General features: G+C 43.3%; 1 protein-coding gene across 8 annotated transcripts; it reads left to right on the top strand.

Annotated features, from left to right (window-relative positions):
* Positions 1 to 709: 709 nt before the first annotated feature.
* Positions 710 to 18507, top strand: LOC124344081 (protein Gawky-like). Of its 8 annotated transcripts, none has more exons than XR_006919538.1 (8): positions 3930 to 4205; positions 4962 to 5148; positions 5212 to 5523; positions 5616 to 6350; positions 6419 to 8140; positions 8269 to 9822; positions 9891 to 10445; positions 14717 to 18507. XR_006919538.1 is itself a non-coding variant. In XM_046797499.1 (8 exons), exons 3-8 carry the CDS (start codon positions 4975 to 4977, stop codon positions 10341 to 10343), a joined length of 4950 nt encoding a protein of 1649 aa, XP_046653455.1. In that variant the 5' UTR covers positions 3930 to 4205; positions 4377 to 4411; positions 4962 to 4974; the 3' UTR covers positions 10344 to 18507. The 8 variants fall into 8 exon arrangements, 7 of the variants coding, with proteins under 7 accessions (XP_046653454.1, XP_046653455.1, XP_046653453.1 ...); XM_046797499.1 differs by adding an exon at positions 4377 to 4411 and having other exon boundaries at positions 9891 to 18507; XM_046797498.1 differs by lacking the exon at positions 3930 to 4205 and adding an exon at positions 710 to 1746 and having other exon boundaries at positions 9891 to 18507.
* The last annotated feature ends 668 nt before the right edge of the window (positions 18508 to 19175 follow it).

The following is a 19175-nucleotide window of genomic DNA, read 5'->3' on the forward strand; positions in this document are numbered from 1 at the left end:
TTTTTTAATTAGGTTTTGGACGGCGTATACTACCACGCCCGCTTTGAAGAAAAAAGATGTCACACAATTGAACACTTGATTACACACTCAAACACTATTTGCGTTCCGTTGGAGATGTTGGAGAGACATTTTGATTATTCAAGTTTCCCGGAATCTATTTGTTGCGCTCAAGCCAAGGACGCTTTTACGCAACGACGGATTTTACAACAAAAAAGTCAATTTAATTGAGTTATTCGTTGCAACAGATTGCCATTTGCTTATCGCCAAAACCAAAAGAGAGGGTTTCAATCAGCGAGGGCGTTCCATGTTAAAACGCATGAAACTTTGAAAGAACAAATCAAGCGAAACGCAATCAATTATGAACGTGAAACAATCAAACGGCTTAAAAGGAGGGGAGGGACCCGTGTCTTTTTTGTGTCTGGTGTTGAGCTAAACACGGAAAGCTGAATCACCGTGAAATCGTTTAAATGAGTTAAAAGAAGAAGAAGAAAGAACATCAACTTTCTAATTTTGTCTCTTTATTCACGATCGTCGTGACACGGACGTGCCATCTAGTCAACGTGATCTCAACTAATCACATTGGAGCGAAGGTGAACGCGGGAGGCGATGTGGCGCGCCAGTCTCACTGGAATTCTCCCCTCTCCGTTATCTATGTCTAGGACAAAACAAATTCTATTTATTGTCTCAATACAACGTTATCGAATAATTTCAATAGCGGATTTGTAGTTGTTTTTTTTTCAAAATCCTGCCGTATTCATTCGAATGTCGACAACTAAATTTCGGTTAAAAACTTGAGAGGACTATACAAAAAATTATGTAAAGCGGTGGGATTGGGCGTAGGAGAGAAAGGAAGAGCCTTATCTCCCATCTGGAACTCGCCTTTTACAACTGGGAACTACCCACCACCACCGAGTGCAGTATACATGTTTTTGCGGTTAACCTAGTTATGCTGCTGCTGCTGCTGCTACTCGCCCCCGTGTATACATGTTTTGTTTGTAAAAGCTTTGGTGCGACAGCTTTTCGAGCTGCTGAAAAAAGCCAGTAACCTATTTGCTATTTAAGACACGAGAACAAATACCAACAAAAAACAAGCAAACGAAAAAGAGACAGGAGGAAATGTAGTTTATTTTTATATAATCTTTTAGCAAACGTTTTCTTTTTTTTTTTTTTTTATTTTAACAGTGGAACACGCGCCGAAAACCGATAAGGAAGTCGACCCTGTCGGGAGTCATTAGAAGAGAGGGGGGGGGGATAGGAAAAGTGGGCGGAGCTTGGAAAACACAACTCACTGAGAATCGATTGTTTAGTTCGATTGAGTCGATCACGAAGCCTAGCACCAACAGCAGAGAGAGACTCGTCGGCTGTAAGACACCGAAAGGGCATTGGAAGGAGATTTACTCTGAAAAAGTAAAAAAGAGAAGACTCTTCTTACTTGCTGCTGGTGTGCTGGTGTGTGTTGTACAAGTCATTCAGTCAAATTCCAGGCTGCGACGAAGTGAGCACAACAGAGGCCATTTCACTCTGGGTTCTTATTTTTCCTCTTTTCTCCTCTCTATCAAACTGGATTTGAATTACACAGCTCTAATTTAAAGTGAGTGCGCAAAGCCGTGTTGCTGGTGTGTGTGTGTGTGTCTAAAACCGAGTGTGCAATCCAATCTCGAATCGAGCCCAACAATCGATCGTCGAGAAGCGTCGAGTTCGTGTCACGAGCGTGGAAAAATGAACAAGAGCCTTTTCCAGCAGCAGGTAAGGAGAAACAAAACAAAAAGGGCAAAAACAACCCTTGAGCTGTGTGTACCCCAAATTCTCCCAGAGACGCCATTTTTCTGTTGATACCTTTCTCAATTATTCCGCGCATACGCATGTATTTGTCGTCCATTTTCCACCGAAAAACAAACGGGAATTTTTCCATCGAAAAATCTTATTTTTCTCTACCGGCCATTGTGTGTGTGTTGTTAAAAACAACTTTGGCCATATTTATATAACTACGCCATGTCGTCGCTTACAGGATGCAGCTCGAGAGCTTTGTGTTGAATTCCGTGGTGTGCCCAGGCCATTTTATCGTCTTTCTTTCTTTCTCTCTCTCTTTCGTATTTTTCACCTTTTGAAGCGAATGGAAGTGCGAAGGGAGAATTGTGATGATTGAACATGTAAAGAGAGACGAAAAATTGAGGCTACATGACTTTCTCTCTTGCATTGCATGACTCGCTCCTCCTTCTCTTCTTTTCTTTTCCTACGCCAGTATTTATACACACACATCGACAATATAAACTTACGGTAGAACGCTTTTGGCACGGCAGGACGAGCTGGAAAGGAGAGGCATTAAATGACATGGGGGCGGGACATTTCGACTTTCAACCAATCAGCACCGGGGACCCGAACGCTCACGGGATCCGTTGGTCCCGCGCTATACACAGCCCGAACTGAACTTGTGACATTGTCTCGATTGCTGCAAAATAAAGCCAAACAAAGCATTTGAAACCCAGCAGCTCAGGCCTGTCTTATATGATTGTTTTTAAAATGGACAAAAAAGTTGTACGACTTTTATTGGGATTCTCGTCTTTTCTTATGTCAATCGATTGTACACCAATAATCGGGTTTTGTTACACATCGTGATTGGCAAAAGAGGTGGTTGTTATTGGGTTGGCTTTGACGTTGCACAAACTAGCCAGCCGTCTGTAGTGTGCAGGAAGCGCAGCAGAGACTACGGGGGCTCTATTGAGTTTTGTTGATGTTGGCGGACTTGTAGGTTAGTCAGCCTGGCTGGCTGGCTGGCTGGATAGTGGAAATGGCGTTGTGTCCGACTGGTCATCGATTTTGTTTGCTGGCAGCTCCCCCTTCACGCTGCTGTGTTCAACCCAACTCCCGATGAGACTGCGAAAAAGGAAAGACTGACAACAATAAAAAGAAAAAGAGAAGATTGCCCGCTGGAATGGCCATTGCCATCACTTTCCGGAGTCTTTCCAACCCTGGCGCTGATCCAGATTGAATAATGGGCTGGTTCCTTTACTAGCTGGGCTGGTTCGGGATGCCATTACCTCGGCTCATCTCGCTCTCTTCTCTCTTCTTCAAAGGGATGAAAATCAAACCCCCCTTCTTTATCTTTCTTACCGCCCATCAAGTTATAATGGGCCTTTTGATATCGATCTGTTTTTTAGTCTACACAAAAGAGAGACGACACACAAACCTTAAAGAAAAAGAGGATTTTCAGGGTTTGGGGTTGGAAAGCCAACCAGAAACTTGGGGGGGAAGGGAGAGACACAATTTTGGCAAGTCTCGAAGCAGAAAAACTTGGCGATGATGAGATACCGAAAATCTAAGGTTTCACTTGGATATTTAATGGTTCACGTGCACGGTTTCCCATGTATACGCGGATGTATGCAGTACCACTACCACACACGCGGAGGCCGTGCGGCTAGAAAATTGGAAGAGAGGGTAGGGCACAGTCCTTTTTAGACTTGTCCGACTATATTTTCACGCGGATCAATAACTCGACGCGTCCGCTCCGGCTTCTCCTTGTAGCGTGCGCTCTCTGTGTGTGTGTGTTTACATTCGATCCCGTTGTATGGCCCTCGTGACGCTTCCTTCTTATTTTTCCATTTTTTAAAAATTATTATTTGTTTGTTCCTTTTGAAATCACGAGGTTTCTAAAGGAAAAAAAGTTGACGACTTTTCAACTCATTTCTAATGCGTCTTACGTTACGAACAAGTGGAAAAGATTTCCGGGAGATGTCTAAAGTTACCATCTTTCACGAACCAAATCTAGAAATAAAAAAGACGATTTTACACGAAAAAAAAATAACTAACGCGTCATTCAGCGTCAAAAATACGAAAATGATTATTGGAAAAAAAAATTAAATATTTACTATTTTCAGTATTTTGCACTTTCTTATTTCCTTTCCAAATAAATAAATAAAAATCTGAAAAAATATAACTGGTCAATTGAAATAAAAGGCGAAAGAAAGACGATCTGGCAATGGCGCATGGACGAGACGCTGGCCCCCTTCCTCCTCTCTTTCTCTCACTCGTCGGCTGTGTGTGTAGACTGACTTGTGTTTTGTGTGCGCGCTCGTCGTATCTCAGTGGATGTTGAAACAGCCGCGGTCCCGCTCCAACGAAGACCCGTTTTTTTTCCCAACAACAACACATATATTATTTCTTACAAAGCAAAGAATCATCCATTTCCAAGTACCTAAGTCATTCTGGTGTGTCGTGTTCCTCCATAGTTTTTTTTTTGGCACCGATCGTTTTCCCTCCCCTCCATCTATATCCTCCATTTTCCTTTTTTTTTTTATAACTCGTGTGCAATCGTGGTGTGTGTGTCTCTGTGCGTTGCCTCGACGTATATTTTCGCACTGCCGCCTCCATCATATAAGCTTTGCTGCCGCTCGCCCCGCTGTCGCAGCAGAAGGTGAGTTGTACTGTGGAAAAGTTACACGGCGGCCATCTTGTGATCCCCCTCCTCCCCTCCAGCCGTTTCTGGGAATATATAGGAGAGAGAGATAGCCACACACAGCCAGATACAACATACACCAAGCGTCTCTCTCAGGGGGCCGTAACGTTGTCGTTTCGTGTGGATTCATCTCGCAAACATTATTAACATCTCCAAGAGCTTAGAGTTTCATCAAAAGTTAGAACCATTCTGCAGGAACTTGATTTCGGTGTTTTCACACATTTCTGTACGTCATCGAGTCATTTAGTGCTGTATTTTTAGCTTACCAACGAAACAAGCCATTATTTACTACTGGAGATTAGACGCCATATTCTGTCTTGTTTCTCACTCGTTTGGAATTTGCGGTTTTAGTTTACTCGAGTGCCTCTTGAAATGTACCTTGGGATAGTTGTGAGTTAATCTAGCAGGATTTTGTCAAATCGCAAGTAGTTCCCCATAGAATTGACCACAGTTTTGTACATGCTTCCTCATTGTTGATTTCTAACCAGATGCAATTTTGTTTTTCCAGTGATGTGGTGACCATGGCCTTGCAAATGTCGCCTGTTGATGCTCATACTGAAAATCAGCCTCCGTGTTATTATCAGCCTGCAGTGCTGCTGCCTGAAGCTGCTGCAGGAACGAGCAGTCATCAAGTTGAGCCCTTTCAGTGCCAACTTTTGGAGTGCTCCTCTGCTGAACAAGTGCCTCTTCCTACTGTGAGTCCTGTTGAATACGGCTTCCATTCTCAATTACTTACTGATTTATTGACATCTTCAAAGGAACAGAACCCTGTGCCACCAAATTTAAGGAAAGTCGAACAAAGGGTGACTGCTGTGAGGAAGGAGGGTGCTGTTGTTGAGGAAGTGATGGATGCCTCATTGCTCGTAGAGAGCAGTGAAGTGAGGCGTGGTCCAGAGGCTGAGGATTTGAGAGGAGGAGCTGCTTCTGAAATTCTCACCCTGCTGGAAGTTTCCCAATCATCTGTGATAGACAGCTCCAACGTCGGTTCATCCTCGGAGGGATCGACAAACCCAGGCACGCACGAATCCCTTAGCAACCCACCATCTCCCTGTCTGGTCGATAAAGTCGAGGTACGTTGTTTATAACCACCGACTCTGCCGCTTCCAACTTGTTCGTGACTAAACGCTTTGAATATAACGTAATGTTTCCCATTGGGTTTTAGCAGATAGGATCAGCGGCCGCCATTTCTTCCTCAAGCAATAGTCTTAACGATGCACAAAAGGATTCGGGCGACGCAATGAGGCAAAGCGGGTCGGCTTGGCGATCGTGGAGCTCTAATCAATCGACTATGACATTCTCAGGAGAGACGAATCCTCCAAGTGCAACTTACGCCGATTCTGTTGTGTGCCCTCTGTCGACCTCTGCTCACTCCACCCTCGTCTCTTCTGCCTCTGCCGTCTCTGATGAAGACTATTGTGATAGCAAGGAACCACTGATCATCAAGGGAAGCAGTCGCAGTAGTAGCACATCGGTGTTCCTCCAATATCCCCCGATCGGGCCGGCTTCCAACCGGCATTGGGGCATTCCTCAAGGAGCGGGTTTGCGCGGAGGTGCTGGCGAGACCTCCTTGAACAATGGAGGAGGCAGCTGGGGTCATCCGCCAGCTAGTGGAAGTTGGGGAGGCGGTGGAACCAACAACGCGGCGAACCAAGTCCAAGGCCAATGGGGAGCAGCATCCTCCACGGCCAACCAACGGAGCTCCGCAGCTAGTCAGGGACCATCTGGAGCGCCGCCTCCTGGATCCTCGGGACCGCAAGTTTCCAATCAGCAGCTACCGACCGGTGCCCAACAACAGCAGCAACCTCAAGGAGCCTGGGATACGACCAAGAATGTCGTCACTGGCAATGTCGTTCAACCATCTGGAAGCTCGCCAAGCCAGGGTGTATGGGCTGCTCAGGTATGATGACTAATTTGTTCAGATTTATTGGTGTTGAAGTGGTGTTTATTTATTATTTCCTCATTCAGGCTGCCAAAAACGTACCTAATCAACCGACCAATACCAACCCTAATCAAGACATAATGGCTGCCAACCCCTTGAACTTACCTCAAGGTGGAAACGGTGGTGGAGGAGCCGTGGGAGGTTCTGGTCCTGCCACTCCTAGTTCTGGCAAACCGGATCCTTTGGCTAACTACCGAGATGTGATTTACGCCCAGGACGGCTGGGGAGGCAACCAGGTGAATCAAGACTCTCAATGGGATGTACCAACATCACCAGAGCCAAAAGAAATTCCGCTATGGAAGCAAACTGCAAGCAATGGAACTGAAGTCTGGGAAGTCAATCTGCGCAACGGCGGCCAAGCCCCTCCGCCCATCACTCAGACCAAGACACCATGGGGAAGTCACACTCCTGCCACCAATTTGGGAGGCACTTGGGGTGAAGATGACGAATCGTCGGAACCATCCAGCATGTGGACGGGTGTTCCGGCTAACAATGGACCTACAAATTGGGGAGCTAATCCCATGGGAGGTGCTCTGAACGCCGGACCAATGGGCCCAACGTCAGTCCCAACTGGTGCTTCTGCCATGGGTACGACAGGAATTGCATCGGGTAATGGCATGTGGGGTGGACAGCAGCAGCAGCAACAACAACAACAACAGCAGCAGCAACAACAACAACAGCCACAGAAAAAAGAGCCGGAGTGGGCTCCAGCCAGTTCAATGCAAACTGGACCTGGTGGATGGGGCGAAGTTCGTCCACCTCAACGCATGGCTATGTCTGGCATCGGGCCATCTGTCCCCGAAAATATGGGCATGGCACCTTCTGCACCATCTCACTGGCCTGGACCGCAAAACAAACCAGCGCCGCAATGGAGTGGAAATGTACCTACTAAGGAGATGAAACCAACAGGGTGGGATGAGCATTCACCTCCTGCTCAGAAACGACAGGTGCCACAATATGACGACGGAACGGCCGTATGGGGTAACCCAGCCCAAATTCAACAGCCTGGTGGATCAGTCGTCTGTCGCTGGAAAGATATGCCCAACCCCAATGTGGCTGGCGGGCGTGGAATGCAACAATCTGGCCCGCCTCCTAACCGAATGCCACCAGGACCGGGAATGAAAACGGACATGTCCTGGGGTCAAGCTCGTAACGGCTCCTGGGGAGAAGGAGGCGTAGGTGACAACAGTCAAATGAACAACATGTGGATGGATGACAAACCTGTAGGTGGTGGCTCGTGGAACGAGCCTCCTCAAACACCTACACCTTGGGCTGCTGGACCCAAACCAAAAACTCCCACAACTCCAAGTTGGGGTGAGAGTGAAGACAACTTGTCGTGGGGTCAGCCACATAAGCAGGTTCCTAAACCTTTGGCCAAGGAAATGATATGGAGCAGCAAGCAATTCCGCATCTTATCCGAAATGGGTTTCAAGAAAGAAGATGTGGAGAATGTCCTACGCAATTGCAACATGGTGATGGAAGATGCGCTGGAAACCCTACGCTCTGGTCGTGGGATGTTTGGAGATGACCATGGCTCGGGTGGTTACGATCCAATGGGACCGCACGGAGGAGCGCCTTATCCTCCTGGCGCTCGATTTAATCCCGGTCAACAAATGCCTTTTGTTCACCCTGGAAGTGGTGGTGCACCTCATCACTTATTGAACAATCCTGCTCCCAGTATGGGAATGAACCCTAATCCTGCATACAAAATTCTTCAGCCTCAGCAACCGCCACCAATGCCGCCTCAGGTATGGATGCTTCTTTGAATAATAGATTATAAGCATTCCATTACTCTTACTCATAATTAATGCTCTTGTTTCTTTGAAATGAGACGTCATTGATGTTTTTATTATTATTATTAACTATCATGTGGCAGGTCAATCAATCACAAATGGTCCGGAACATGTCACGAGTGGACACTGGCGTTTCGTCTGGTGCAGGAGCCGGTAGTCAACCTTCGCCGACTCAGTTACGAATTCTCGTTCAGCAAATCCAAATGGCTGTACAGGCGGGTCATTTGAATCCCCAAATTCTCAATCAGCCACTGGCTCCTCAAACGCTGGTGCTGCTCAATCAGTTGCTACAACAGATCAAAGTACTTCAGCAGCTTGGTCAACAGCACAATATGGCTCTTAGTAGGCCGGGACAAGGACCTATGGGGGGTCCCATGATGCAGCTCGTACCTCAAATGAACAAAACGAAACAGCAGATTGCCAGCTTGCAACAGCAGATCGCCGCCCAACAGGCTCTGTATGTCAAGCAACAAGGCCAAATGATGAATCAACAGCCGCCAGGGGCTCCACCGAGCCAACCATCTGATCTATTCAAAGTGGATTCTGTTCACGGCATTCAGTCCAATTTGGACAGGATGAGTTTACAGGATTCTGGACAATCTCGGCTCTCTCAGTGGAAGTACCCGCCACTCGACAAGGATCTTTCTGATCTAGGCATGTCGGAATTCAGTCGTGCACCTGGTAGCAGTGGTGGAGCTCCGGGTTCAATTCCCAGCAACGCTAAACCGCCACTAGGTAGCAGCCTTTCTTCTCCCAACATGAATCCAGTCCTCGGTCAAGACGGCGGTGCTTGGTCGAGTCTTTCACGCTCTCAGTCCGAGACTGGCTGGCCTGACACGAATCAGGATTTGTCAGCTCCGGGATCGGTGGGAGGCAACGATGGAAAGGATAGCTGGAGCAGTGCTGCCGGAACCTCTTCATATTCTGGTTCCATATCGGATCTCGTTCCCGAATTCGAGCCTGGCAAACCATGGAAGGGACCACAGATCAAAACGGCAGATGACGATCCAACTCTCACTCCCGGAACTTTTGCCATGTCTGGCCTGAATGAGGCCGACGTTTACTCAAACAACGCATCAAAAGGAGGACAGAGCTCAACCAAAGCTTCACCTCCTCCTGTGGGAACTGGTGGAACAAGCTCCTCGAATGAATCGGGCTTCCCCACCCTGGGTCTTTCTAATTCCACCTGGTCTTTCAATCCGTCTTCGGCGTCGTCGAGTTCCGTCCCGTCTACGTCGACTCCTTACAGTTCTGCCAAGATTGCACCAAAATCGTCTTGGTCTGACGCCCCGCCGCCATCAGCGGACCCGTGGAGCGCACCAAACAAGCCTCGTGGTCCGCCGCCAGGCATCACCCCTTCGGCAGGCGTCGGCCCAAAGACTGCCGGTCGCGACTGGAGTGCAGCTGGCAGCCGCTCACCTTGGCCTGGAACTAATACTACCGGCTCTGGAGGCACGTGGGCCGGTTCTCTCAATGGTTCGTCGTCGTGGCTCGTGTTACGTAACTTGACCCCGCAGATCGATGGCTCGACGCTCAAAACATTGTGCGTCCAGCACGGTCCACTTCACAACTTCCATCTCTACCTCAACCATGGAGTTGCTTTAATTCGTTATTCTACTGGCGAAGAAGCTGCCAAGGTATTATATTTCACGACCTTTTATTGTTGTAATTGAAGATCTAATGCTCTCAACTTTTTCGATGACAGGCCCAAAGTGCTTTGAACAACTGCGTGCTCGGAAACACGACGATTTATGCAGATCTAGCCAACGAATCTGATGTGCAGGGCTGGCTGCAGCAGCTTGGCATGCCCGCCCAACAGCAGCAACAACAGCAGCAGCAACAAAATCAACAACAGCAACAGCAAGCTGTTTCCTCCAGTGGGTGGGGCGTCAGGGGCTCTACTCCTGGCGCCGGTTCTAACAGCGGAAGCGGCAACGGAGGTGGTGTAGGAAGCAACGCCTCAAAGGGAAGTGCCAACGCCGGAGATAATTGGGGATCTGGTGCCGGTGGTCCTAGTTCGAGCCCATGGTCGACGGGTCCCAATTCAGTCTGGTCTACTCCGAACTTGGATCGTGATTTGAGAACCACGCCGTCATCGCTGAACGCATCGCTCAACTCGTTTCTGCCTGGCGATCTCCTGGGCAACGAGTCCATGTAAAAGTGAGGATACAAACACACGTGACTCAAAAACAAAGCAAAAGAGAATCGACAAAATTACGTGTCAATTTGAGAATAGATGAGAGAAGAGAAAAATACCAAGGTAATGTTCAATTCGTCAAAAATATTTTCACAGCTGAGAGCAATCAACCAACTAATGTGTATGCCAGACGTAATATAGTGTTATTCCACCCTCCCGATCCCTTCGTATTCACGGTGACGGAAAAGTTGTCACTCTTTCAAATTTAATATTACTCTTATATTATGGCCTAATGCCGCTGCTGTTGCTGCTGCACTGATGCGTAGTGTGAACCGTCCTCTTAATCTTCCCCCGAAAAACACCAATGAGGCCATTAAGCATTTACAAAGAAAGAAAGCAAAGTAGTAGTATATTATGATATCCCTATGTTTCGTTTTTTTTTTTCTCTCACGTGACTCCCCAAAATAATTTCCTCTCGTCTTATGATCGCTCGCGCCACACACACACCACTCCATTCAATTTAGTCGAAGTTTTTCCTATGTAAGGCTTTGTTTTTGGTCAGAGTAAGTCCTCTTGTTGTGTCTTGTAATAATTTTGTTTTGTGTGTGTGTGGGAGTGGTCTATCACTTTGTGCGTGCCAGTTTTTTTTTTTTTCTCTGTCTTTTTTTTTTTGCCACTACCGAGGTGTTCTCTCGCTCCACTCCAAGTCCCCCACTTTTTTCAAAAGCTAAAAGAAAGAGTGTCTCTCGTTCCAGAGACCGTCATGAAACCATGTTATCAGAAACAAAACAAGAAACTTTTGAGAGAGAAGGGGATAGAGAGCGACGGATATTTTTTTTTCAAGTGCTCTCTTCCTCTTGCAATTTGTTTGTTCTCCTATATCCACCTCAACAAACGACAACTACTACTAATTCTAGTGCCCTACCCTCCACTTCTTCAGCCCCGCAATTTTTCCTCCTCCTTTTTCTTTTTAAATTCTCATTCTCTTCCGTCTCTTCTCGTGACTCAATCATCTTACGAAGCTGGAATTATTCCCTCACGGAAGTAACGAAATGAAAATACTTGTGCGAGTTTTCTAGTGGGGAGATGTATATCTTTATGTAGAGAGGTATTGCAATTCGAAATGGTTAAAATAGCCGCGTGGATACCAAGTCAGGACACTTCTCCCTCCCCTCCAGTCCCCCCTCACCCCTTTACACCACCCTCTGCTACATAACCTTGCTGTTCTGTGTTAGACTGTGATCTCAAAAGTCGTGACCACTCGAGGCTTTACATCCATTGAGAATTTCACCGCTCTTTCCCCTCCTTATCTTCAGCAATGGAGAGAAAAAGGCAAAACAAAAAAAGACAATTAATAGGAAAAATGAACACGCGTTGATATTTTCCGTTCGCCTATGATCCGGACCCATTTCAAAATCTGGTGACTTAATTCCCCCCTCCAATCTTTTTCTCCTCTTCCTCCGTTTTTTTTTTTTTTTTTTTCGCTTTTTGTAAACGGGTCAACTCAAGTCTAGCTGTCGCAAACTTTACTTGTTTTGGGGGCTTTGAGCCGACGTTTATCCTCCTACCAGCCCGTGTGTCAATGAGAGGTGCTAGACTCCCTCCATTCATTTTTTGCCTCACGCTCCTCCTGTACTCCCCAATCTTTCAAGTCCAATGAGGAAAAAGCAATTATTAATTATTACTATTTTTTGAATTTTCGGAGTGAACACAAGGAAGAAAAAGTCTTGTACGTTTCTTTTAATTTCTTAAGAAAACAAACATTCTCTCGCCATCAATTGACCTGATCGCCGGCAGTCGTACATTTTTGTTGTTGTTGTTAACTTGCCTTGCTAATTTGTTGTGGAAGCTTGAAAAAGAGTAAAAACCTATACGAAAAGATGCGCTTTTTTCCCCCAAACCCTGTCAACTGACCAGAGAGAAGCACACACACAACAACTGTGAAATTAAACATCACACGCAGTCGTATCAAGTCTTGTCATATTACTTGCGCCGCGACCTCAGCACCAGTGGCTCATTCATCCCTTTGCTCTCCCTTAAAATTTTTTTTCCACCCATACAAATTCTTATTTGGTTTTTTGTTTGTTTAGTTCCCTCTTGATTTCTCTCTTGAAAAATGATTTGCTAGATTGTTTTCTTTTTAGTTTTCCCCCCCGTGCGACCCAGGTGAGGACGGCATTTTTTCTCCCTTGCGTTTTTATTATTTCGTCGTCGGTCAGTATTGTTTGGGTTCATTCATGTGCCACAGTTTCATATGACATGGGATGTGTTAGTTTTTGCAGGAATGGGGGGTAAAACAAAGATTTGTATTTTGATGGGGGAGTCTTAGTCGGTCGTAGGCTTTACTACTTGATAATTACCGCATATATAAACAAAGTTGTGTATCTCTTTCATATGTGTAGAAAAGACGAAAGCTGACCCCTCGTCTCTTGTGTCTTGACGAATAATTGATTTGATAGATTCTCTTTTGAAATTTTGTTTTCGCTCCCAATCAACATATTTGTCATTTTGTGTTCGGAGAAAATCGCGCAATGCCCCCTTTACAATTTTTTCAAACAACACCAACAAAAAGAACTCATGTTTTCTTGAAAATATGCGATTACATGCCATCGGCCATTTTTTTCCCCCCTTTTTGCGAGCGATAATTTCAGGCAATTGTCATGTCGTTATTTCATTTTCAAAAATATCTTTGTTTTGTATTCGATAGCCATATCACTCATTTGAAATGAGAAGAGAAAGAAGGAAACAGTAGGGAGGGCGGGTGTTGATCGATGTCTTTGACACTTGATGGCAGGAGTTTTTTTTTTCTTCTTTTTTTAATTATTATCGTGTTGAGGGAAGGAGATGCATGCGATTGTCCTTCCCAGTCTCTCACGCGCTAATATTTCGGCAGTCAGTCGTCTGGAGGAAAGGATATGAAAAAGTAAAAAGTAGTTCTGTTTGTTTGTTTTTTCGTGTGTGACCAAAATGCGCTTCTTCGTTTTTGTCCCCCCTCGATAACAAGAGGAAAAATATTCTTAAAATGCAGCGTTTGTTTTGTCGTCGTCTTCTCTATTTCTTTATCATTGTTTCTTGCGGCCCAGTGGCCATTTTTGTCAGTTGCGTCCTGAAAAATCCATTATCTGTTGTGTGCGTAGTAGCAAAGCAAAGCAAAAAAAAGTAAAATTTAATAGGAAAGTTCCGAGGATTCTTCCCTCTCCCGTTCCCCCGCCAGATTAATTTGTCATCCACACCCTCCTCCCCCTCAAGAAATTGAAGAAAAAAAAGGTGATAATTCGTCCAGTGAAGAAAAAAGCCTTCCCTTTCATCATCCTTGGTGTTAGTAATTATTTTTTTTTTTTTTGTATTATCATAATGATTTTTCTTCTTTTCTTTTTCGGGACTGGCCTGCTCTGTCTGCCCGCATCAGATTTTGACAAGTCACCGGATAATTCCAGTAGTAATTCTTGTATGGCTCCTGTTCTCCTTTCTTTAAATCTCCCGTGTTTTGCGCGCCGTTTAAAAATTTTTTTTTGTAATTTTTTTTCTTTGATAATTATTAATATATATTTTTTTTTGTGGCAAACCCCCTTAGGAAAGTGGGCGGGTGTGGGATTCTGTCCAGTCGATTCTCTTGCTTGATTTTTTTTAAAATAAAAATATTAGAAAATATCTAATAGTAAATCCACATTTCCACGAATCGATACGCCGCTTCTCCGTGTCCCCCTTTCTTTCGTTCAAAATTAACAAAAATTCAGTAAATAAGAAACTTAGCAGATTGCACACACACGGGTTTCGTCAGTTCCGAAACAAAAAGTTAGCATTGAACGCGTCAGACAAGATTGTGTAGCCAAAAAGTGCCTTTTTTTCCTCGACTCATTCAAGACGGTCTCAAATTCTATCGTTCCCATCTCTCTCTCCTATCCCACTCTCTGAAAAAAAGAAATCGAGAGACATTTTGGATGACGAGAAGAAGAAAAAAACAAATCAACCAACAAAAAATCATCTTTCATCGCAGAATAAAAGCAAAAAAACCACGTATTGCCTGGCTTTATATCAGTCAACTGTAGCTATTCAAGATCTTCGACAGCGAAACGAAAAAAAAAGTGAAACAAAAAATCAGACGTGTAATAATTGACTCGACACCTCCAAAAAATTCATTTGTGATTTTCATTCTCTTTCTATCTGTCTGTCTACCAAAATCGTCTTATCAGCTCCTCTCTCTTTATCTCTCCCTGAAATTTACCGGGACGAATGCGTGCAGACAATGTCCGTATTCTCCACCAATATACACACACACACATTACACACATATTTAGTAGATCTCTGCGCACCAGTTCTATTTACTATTTACACTATTTACGTTATTTTTTTTTCTTTCTTTTTTTTTAATTTGGCTTTATTGATTATCTTAGATTTGAAGCCGATCAGCAGAATTAACTTCGTATCCTTTGGGCAGCTTTCTTTTCTCTCCCTACCTTACCTCTCATCCCTTTTACCCTCCCGTCTGTATTTTGGTTTGGACTTGAAGAAAAATTTGAGATTGTTTTCCTAATTATTATTTTTCCCCCTCGTCCTCCTTTGCTTGTGTTGTAATAGCCATTTTCTTTTGTTTTTCTCCATCTATTCATAAGAATAAATGACCTTGATGAGACCTTTGATTGAGGTGCCCAGTGCCTTTTTATGTTAATTTTTATCCTAAAAGTAAAAAGAAAACCGAAGCAAAGGAGAAAGCAAGCACCCTTGGCGGAGAGGTGATTTTCAGTCGGTCCCAAACTCGACACCCTGTTGTCGTTTGTAACACACAAGCAAAAGCGAGCGTTTGGAGAGTCTAGGAAGAGGGGAAACAGCTCCAAATAAGTTACGATGCAAGCCGTAGTAGACGAATGAAATACCCTGAACTAACACACGAGTCGAAAACATCCTCCTATCCACTCACGAACTTTTCAATCCAATCCGCATCACTCCAGCCAACTTGGAACGAAAGTTGGTTGACGTGGCCTCCACACCGTTGGATCTCGATGCAAAAAGAATGAACTTTGATGCAGGCAAACTGACTCGTCACCCTAATCTTATCTGTTGATTCGACAAGAACATATGACTCGTGATTTTACAATGATTTGAGGAATTTCCAATTGATTATTTTGAATTATTTGTCTGAATTTGAATTGAAAGAATTTGGAAACAAAACCACTGCCATGCAATTTACATCATTTTCAAAATTTTATTCTTTTGGAGGCAGCTTAACACACATCCCCCACTCGCATTATCAATCTACCTGTCCGTTTGATCGTCAGCAGATGTTTATTTATTTATTTTTTTTTAAATTTCTAACGGAACTTGCGTACCTCCGATCATGAGGTTGTGATTTGAAAATCTTGAAATAATTAATGAAAGGCAATCCGCATCTGTCTGGAAGGGGAGGGAAATTATGTACAAGGGAGTTGTTATTGTCTGAGAAAATGACGTCGGCCAACTCCTCGCCGTCAATCATCAGCTCTTCCCTGCATGCCAAAAATTGTGTGAGAAAAAGGAATACAAATGAATCCGTATATCCCTCCTCGGCGATTGACAGTTTGCGCGAGAGATCTGACTCACTTGTTTGTTTGTTTCATTTTTTTTTTGCTTTTCTTTATTGAAAACTCCTCTCTCATTGGTCGTTTTTGAATGTTTTTTGTAAACAGGATATACAGTTTAGCGATGCCTAGTCACGATGACTAAAACATTGGCCAAAAAGAATCATAAATCAATCAATAGACAAAACGGAAATTTCTTCAATCGGCGTGCGCTTTTCTTTTCTTTTTGATTTGTTTGAATTTTCCCGATCGCAAAAAACTCAATTTCTGACATATCCTCCTACCAAAATATCCTCCACACGAGCCAATCATTCACACAAACAAGCAAGACAAAATAAGGGAAAATTCTTGGAAGAAAAAAAACATAACAAAAAGGAAAAAAATGCGTTGGACTAACGATTGCTGAAGAAAAATCCCTTTTTTATTATTTTTTTTCCTTTTTAAGGGGCTTATTAAAAACAAAATATACTTTCCAGAGACCAGGCTACAAATGTTTGAAGTGATTTTGCATTATTGATGGATCAAACCCAAGCCATCAGAGCCATGCGTTCCTTTCATCTTCCTGTCGTTTGTAAAGAAAAAAAGAAGAAAAATACCAAAGGTTGTTTTTGTAAAACTTGAAACGTTTTGTCAAACTGGGATCGGGGAAAGAGACGATCTTCTTTTCGAGCCTTTTCTGCCTTTCTCGTAGAGAACGACTTTTTATTTGAATATTTTTATCATTTTTTTTAAAAATAAATTCATGAAAATCAACAAATCCCGAAACATTTGAGAAAAAAAGGAAACAAATTTTTCACATCTGTGGAATATTTTATTTTACTTTCTTCTACTCCCGATCGCACACGAGTATCACATTCTCTGTTGCCCTCTTCCGAATCGGATTACCGGTAGTGATTTCATTTGAAGAAGAAAAAAGAAAAGGATTTAATAATAAAAAAAAAACGTATTTGCTTTTTTAAAAAAGCAAACAGACGAAGACTAAAAAAAAAACAAAAGAATCAATTTTCCGAATCGATGGGACATCCCGTACTTGATGATGCTATGTATGCCACTCTAAAAATCTGTCACGTGTCTTTGTCTGTCTTGTCTGTGTAACTCTCTGTAGCCTCTACTCGATATATTTCTGGTTTAGCCTAAACAAAAATAGCTCCTGTTTTTTTTTTCATTTAATCTGCTCATCAAAACGGGGGGAGGGAAACGTTCGTGTGTGTTTTCTATCAGGTTTTTTTTTCGTTCTGGCTGAGAAAGGGGGAAAATGTTCCAAAGACGTTGCTTTCTCCATTCAAAAAACACACTTTCTATTTAAACGTCGATGATATCTATAGCGCCTCGCTCTAATATAATGTCATAAAGTGGGAAACAAAAGCAATTTCCCTGATTTTGTTTGTTTTGACTTGATTTTACTTACGCACGCTGCTTAGCCAAGATAAAAGAATTTCGTCAACTCACCCACCCCCCCAAAAAAAACATGTGCGTTGATGAATTTCCAAACGTGTTGAGTGTGCCCCCCTATATTAATCCTTGGTGATTTATCAAGCAGGTTTTTTTTCAAAATAATTTGTGTTTTCCTTATTCTATTGAGGCGTCGATCTGTTAGTTGAGTTTGTCGCCATTGCTTCACGGTCCTTTGAAAGAAATTAGTTCTTTTCTTTGGGGGGGATTTAATTAGTAAGTGATGATTACCGTTATAGGGATTTTTGGCTGTTTTGTAAACCATCTTCTCTCCCACCTCCTCCCACCCCCAGATAAAAACGGAACAATCCCGCCCACGAAGCCACGATTCATTATGAGAAAAGAGAAAAAACCTATTCATCTGTCTGTGTGCGTGTGTGCGTGTTATGTGTGTGTGTGTATTAAACACACCGCCACGCCACATGCTTTATATAACTCTCTCTCTCTCTCATTATATCCGATGATTCAAAGAGGACAATATGCTGCAAAAAATTCTAATCGCCTGTGTCTGTTTTGGGTTTTTTTAATTCTATGCGTGTGACGTTATTCATTTTGTTTTCTGAAATTCAGTGAATCATATATGAGTCTATCTATATATTTACGCGGGTGTAGGGTCATAAAAGCTTTAGTAAATTTTTTTTTAGACTCACTTTGGTCCCGAGTGTTCAATATCCGTGTGTTTTCCGCGCCTACCCTCCCAATTATTGTCTCTTCAACTGACGTTGGTATAAACAAACTGTTACTGGACTGAAGAAGAGAAAAACAAAAAATGTTCTGTTTGTGTTAGTCCCCACCCAAAATTATAAACGGGCTAAAATGGGGCAAGTGTCTTAAAAAGAAAAGGGTGAGAAAAAAAGCATAATAACCTAGTGTTCCGTCGGTCTGGTCGTCTTCGCAGTTATATCCCCCCCCCCCCACGTTATTATTATTATTATTATTTTTTCGATTGATAACCTATCTTATAATTATTATCATATATTTACACTGCTTTATGTGGCCATTTTTCGATAAAACCAAACGACAAAACAAAAAGACTGGGACAGCCTATCGATTGATAAACTGTGAAGTCATCAGACAAGTTGACAAAATGTTAATTACATCAGAAAAGAATGGCCATTTCTTGACTGTGTGTCTGCGTGTGTGTGATGTCAGAAAAAGGGAAAAAACAAACAGAAACACAGAGCCCTCTTGTCTCTCAATTCCTTCTCGAGAAACCCTCGAAATGGATTTTTCATGATGATGAATTTCTAAATTGCTGAATGAGATAACAATTGAAATGTTTTTACGTGTCCGTGTGTGTATTACCCCCCTCAAACCCCCCCACTCGTGATGTTGATGTTTAATTGCTCCCCACTTGTTTTCTTCACTCCTCTTTCTCTCTCTCTCGACCTATAACAAGAGACGCAATCGAAAGGCTACCGGAGTCGGTTTCAGGTTTTAATCAAATAGTGTCGTGTTGTTGTCTAAAAAGTTACAAAAACAAAAAAATGTCGATAGGTTTTCCTTCCCTCTTTTCCAGAAAACAAAACAAAACAAAAAAATATTAAAAATTAAAAAAAAAATAAAATAAAAATATGACGTGAGTTGATCACGAAACAACACTCCGGTACATTAGAGAGAGGTGATTATATTTGCCGTGTTGTCAATGTGATTAGCATGGGAAAATCCGAAAATAAGAAGAAGAAGGGCGTGAGATGTCAAACAAAAAAGGGAAAAATTAAACAAAACAAGATAGTTCAACCTGAATCCTGGTCGCCTTACACGCCACACACTCCTTGTTTTCTAAACTATATCTCTTTTATCAGTGGTCAAAAATTTTGTCATTGAGTAGAAAGCGTCCAGTTTG

Source organism: Daphnia pulicaria, chromosome 6 (genome assembly GCF_021234035.1).
Source record: "Daphnia pulicaria isolate SC F1-1A chromosome 6, SC_F0-13Bv2, whole genome shotgun sequence".
NCBI classification, from domain to species: Eukaryota; Metazoa; Arthropoda; class Branchiopoda; order Diplostraca; family Daphniidae; genus Daphnia; species Daphnia pulicaria.

What these genes read in the sequence shown, in the direction of transcription:
- LOC124344081 (XM_046797494.1), top strand. Translation starts at nt 4,087, where the DNA reads ATGTTGAAACAGCCGCGGTCCCGCTCCAACGAAGACCCGTTTTTTTTC. An exon ending in CAAGTACCTAAGTCATTCTG is followed by an intron (nt 4,206 to 4,961) that starts GTGTGTCGTGTT and finishes TTGTTTTTCCAG; the next exon opens with TGATGTGGTGACCATGGCCT. An exon ending in GTCTGGTCGATAAAGTCGAG is followed by an intron (nt 5,524 to 5,615) that starts GTACGTTGTTTA and finishes ATTGGGTTTTAG; the next exon opens with CAGATAGGATCAGCGGCCGC.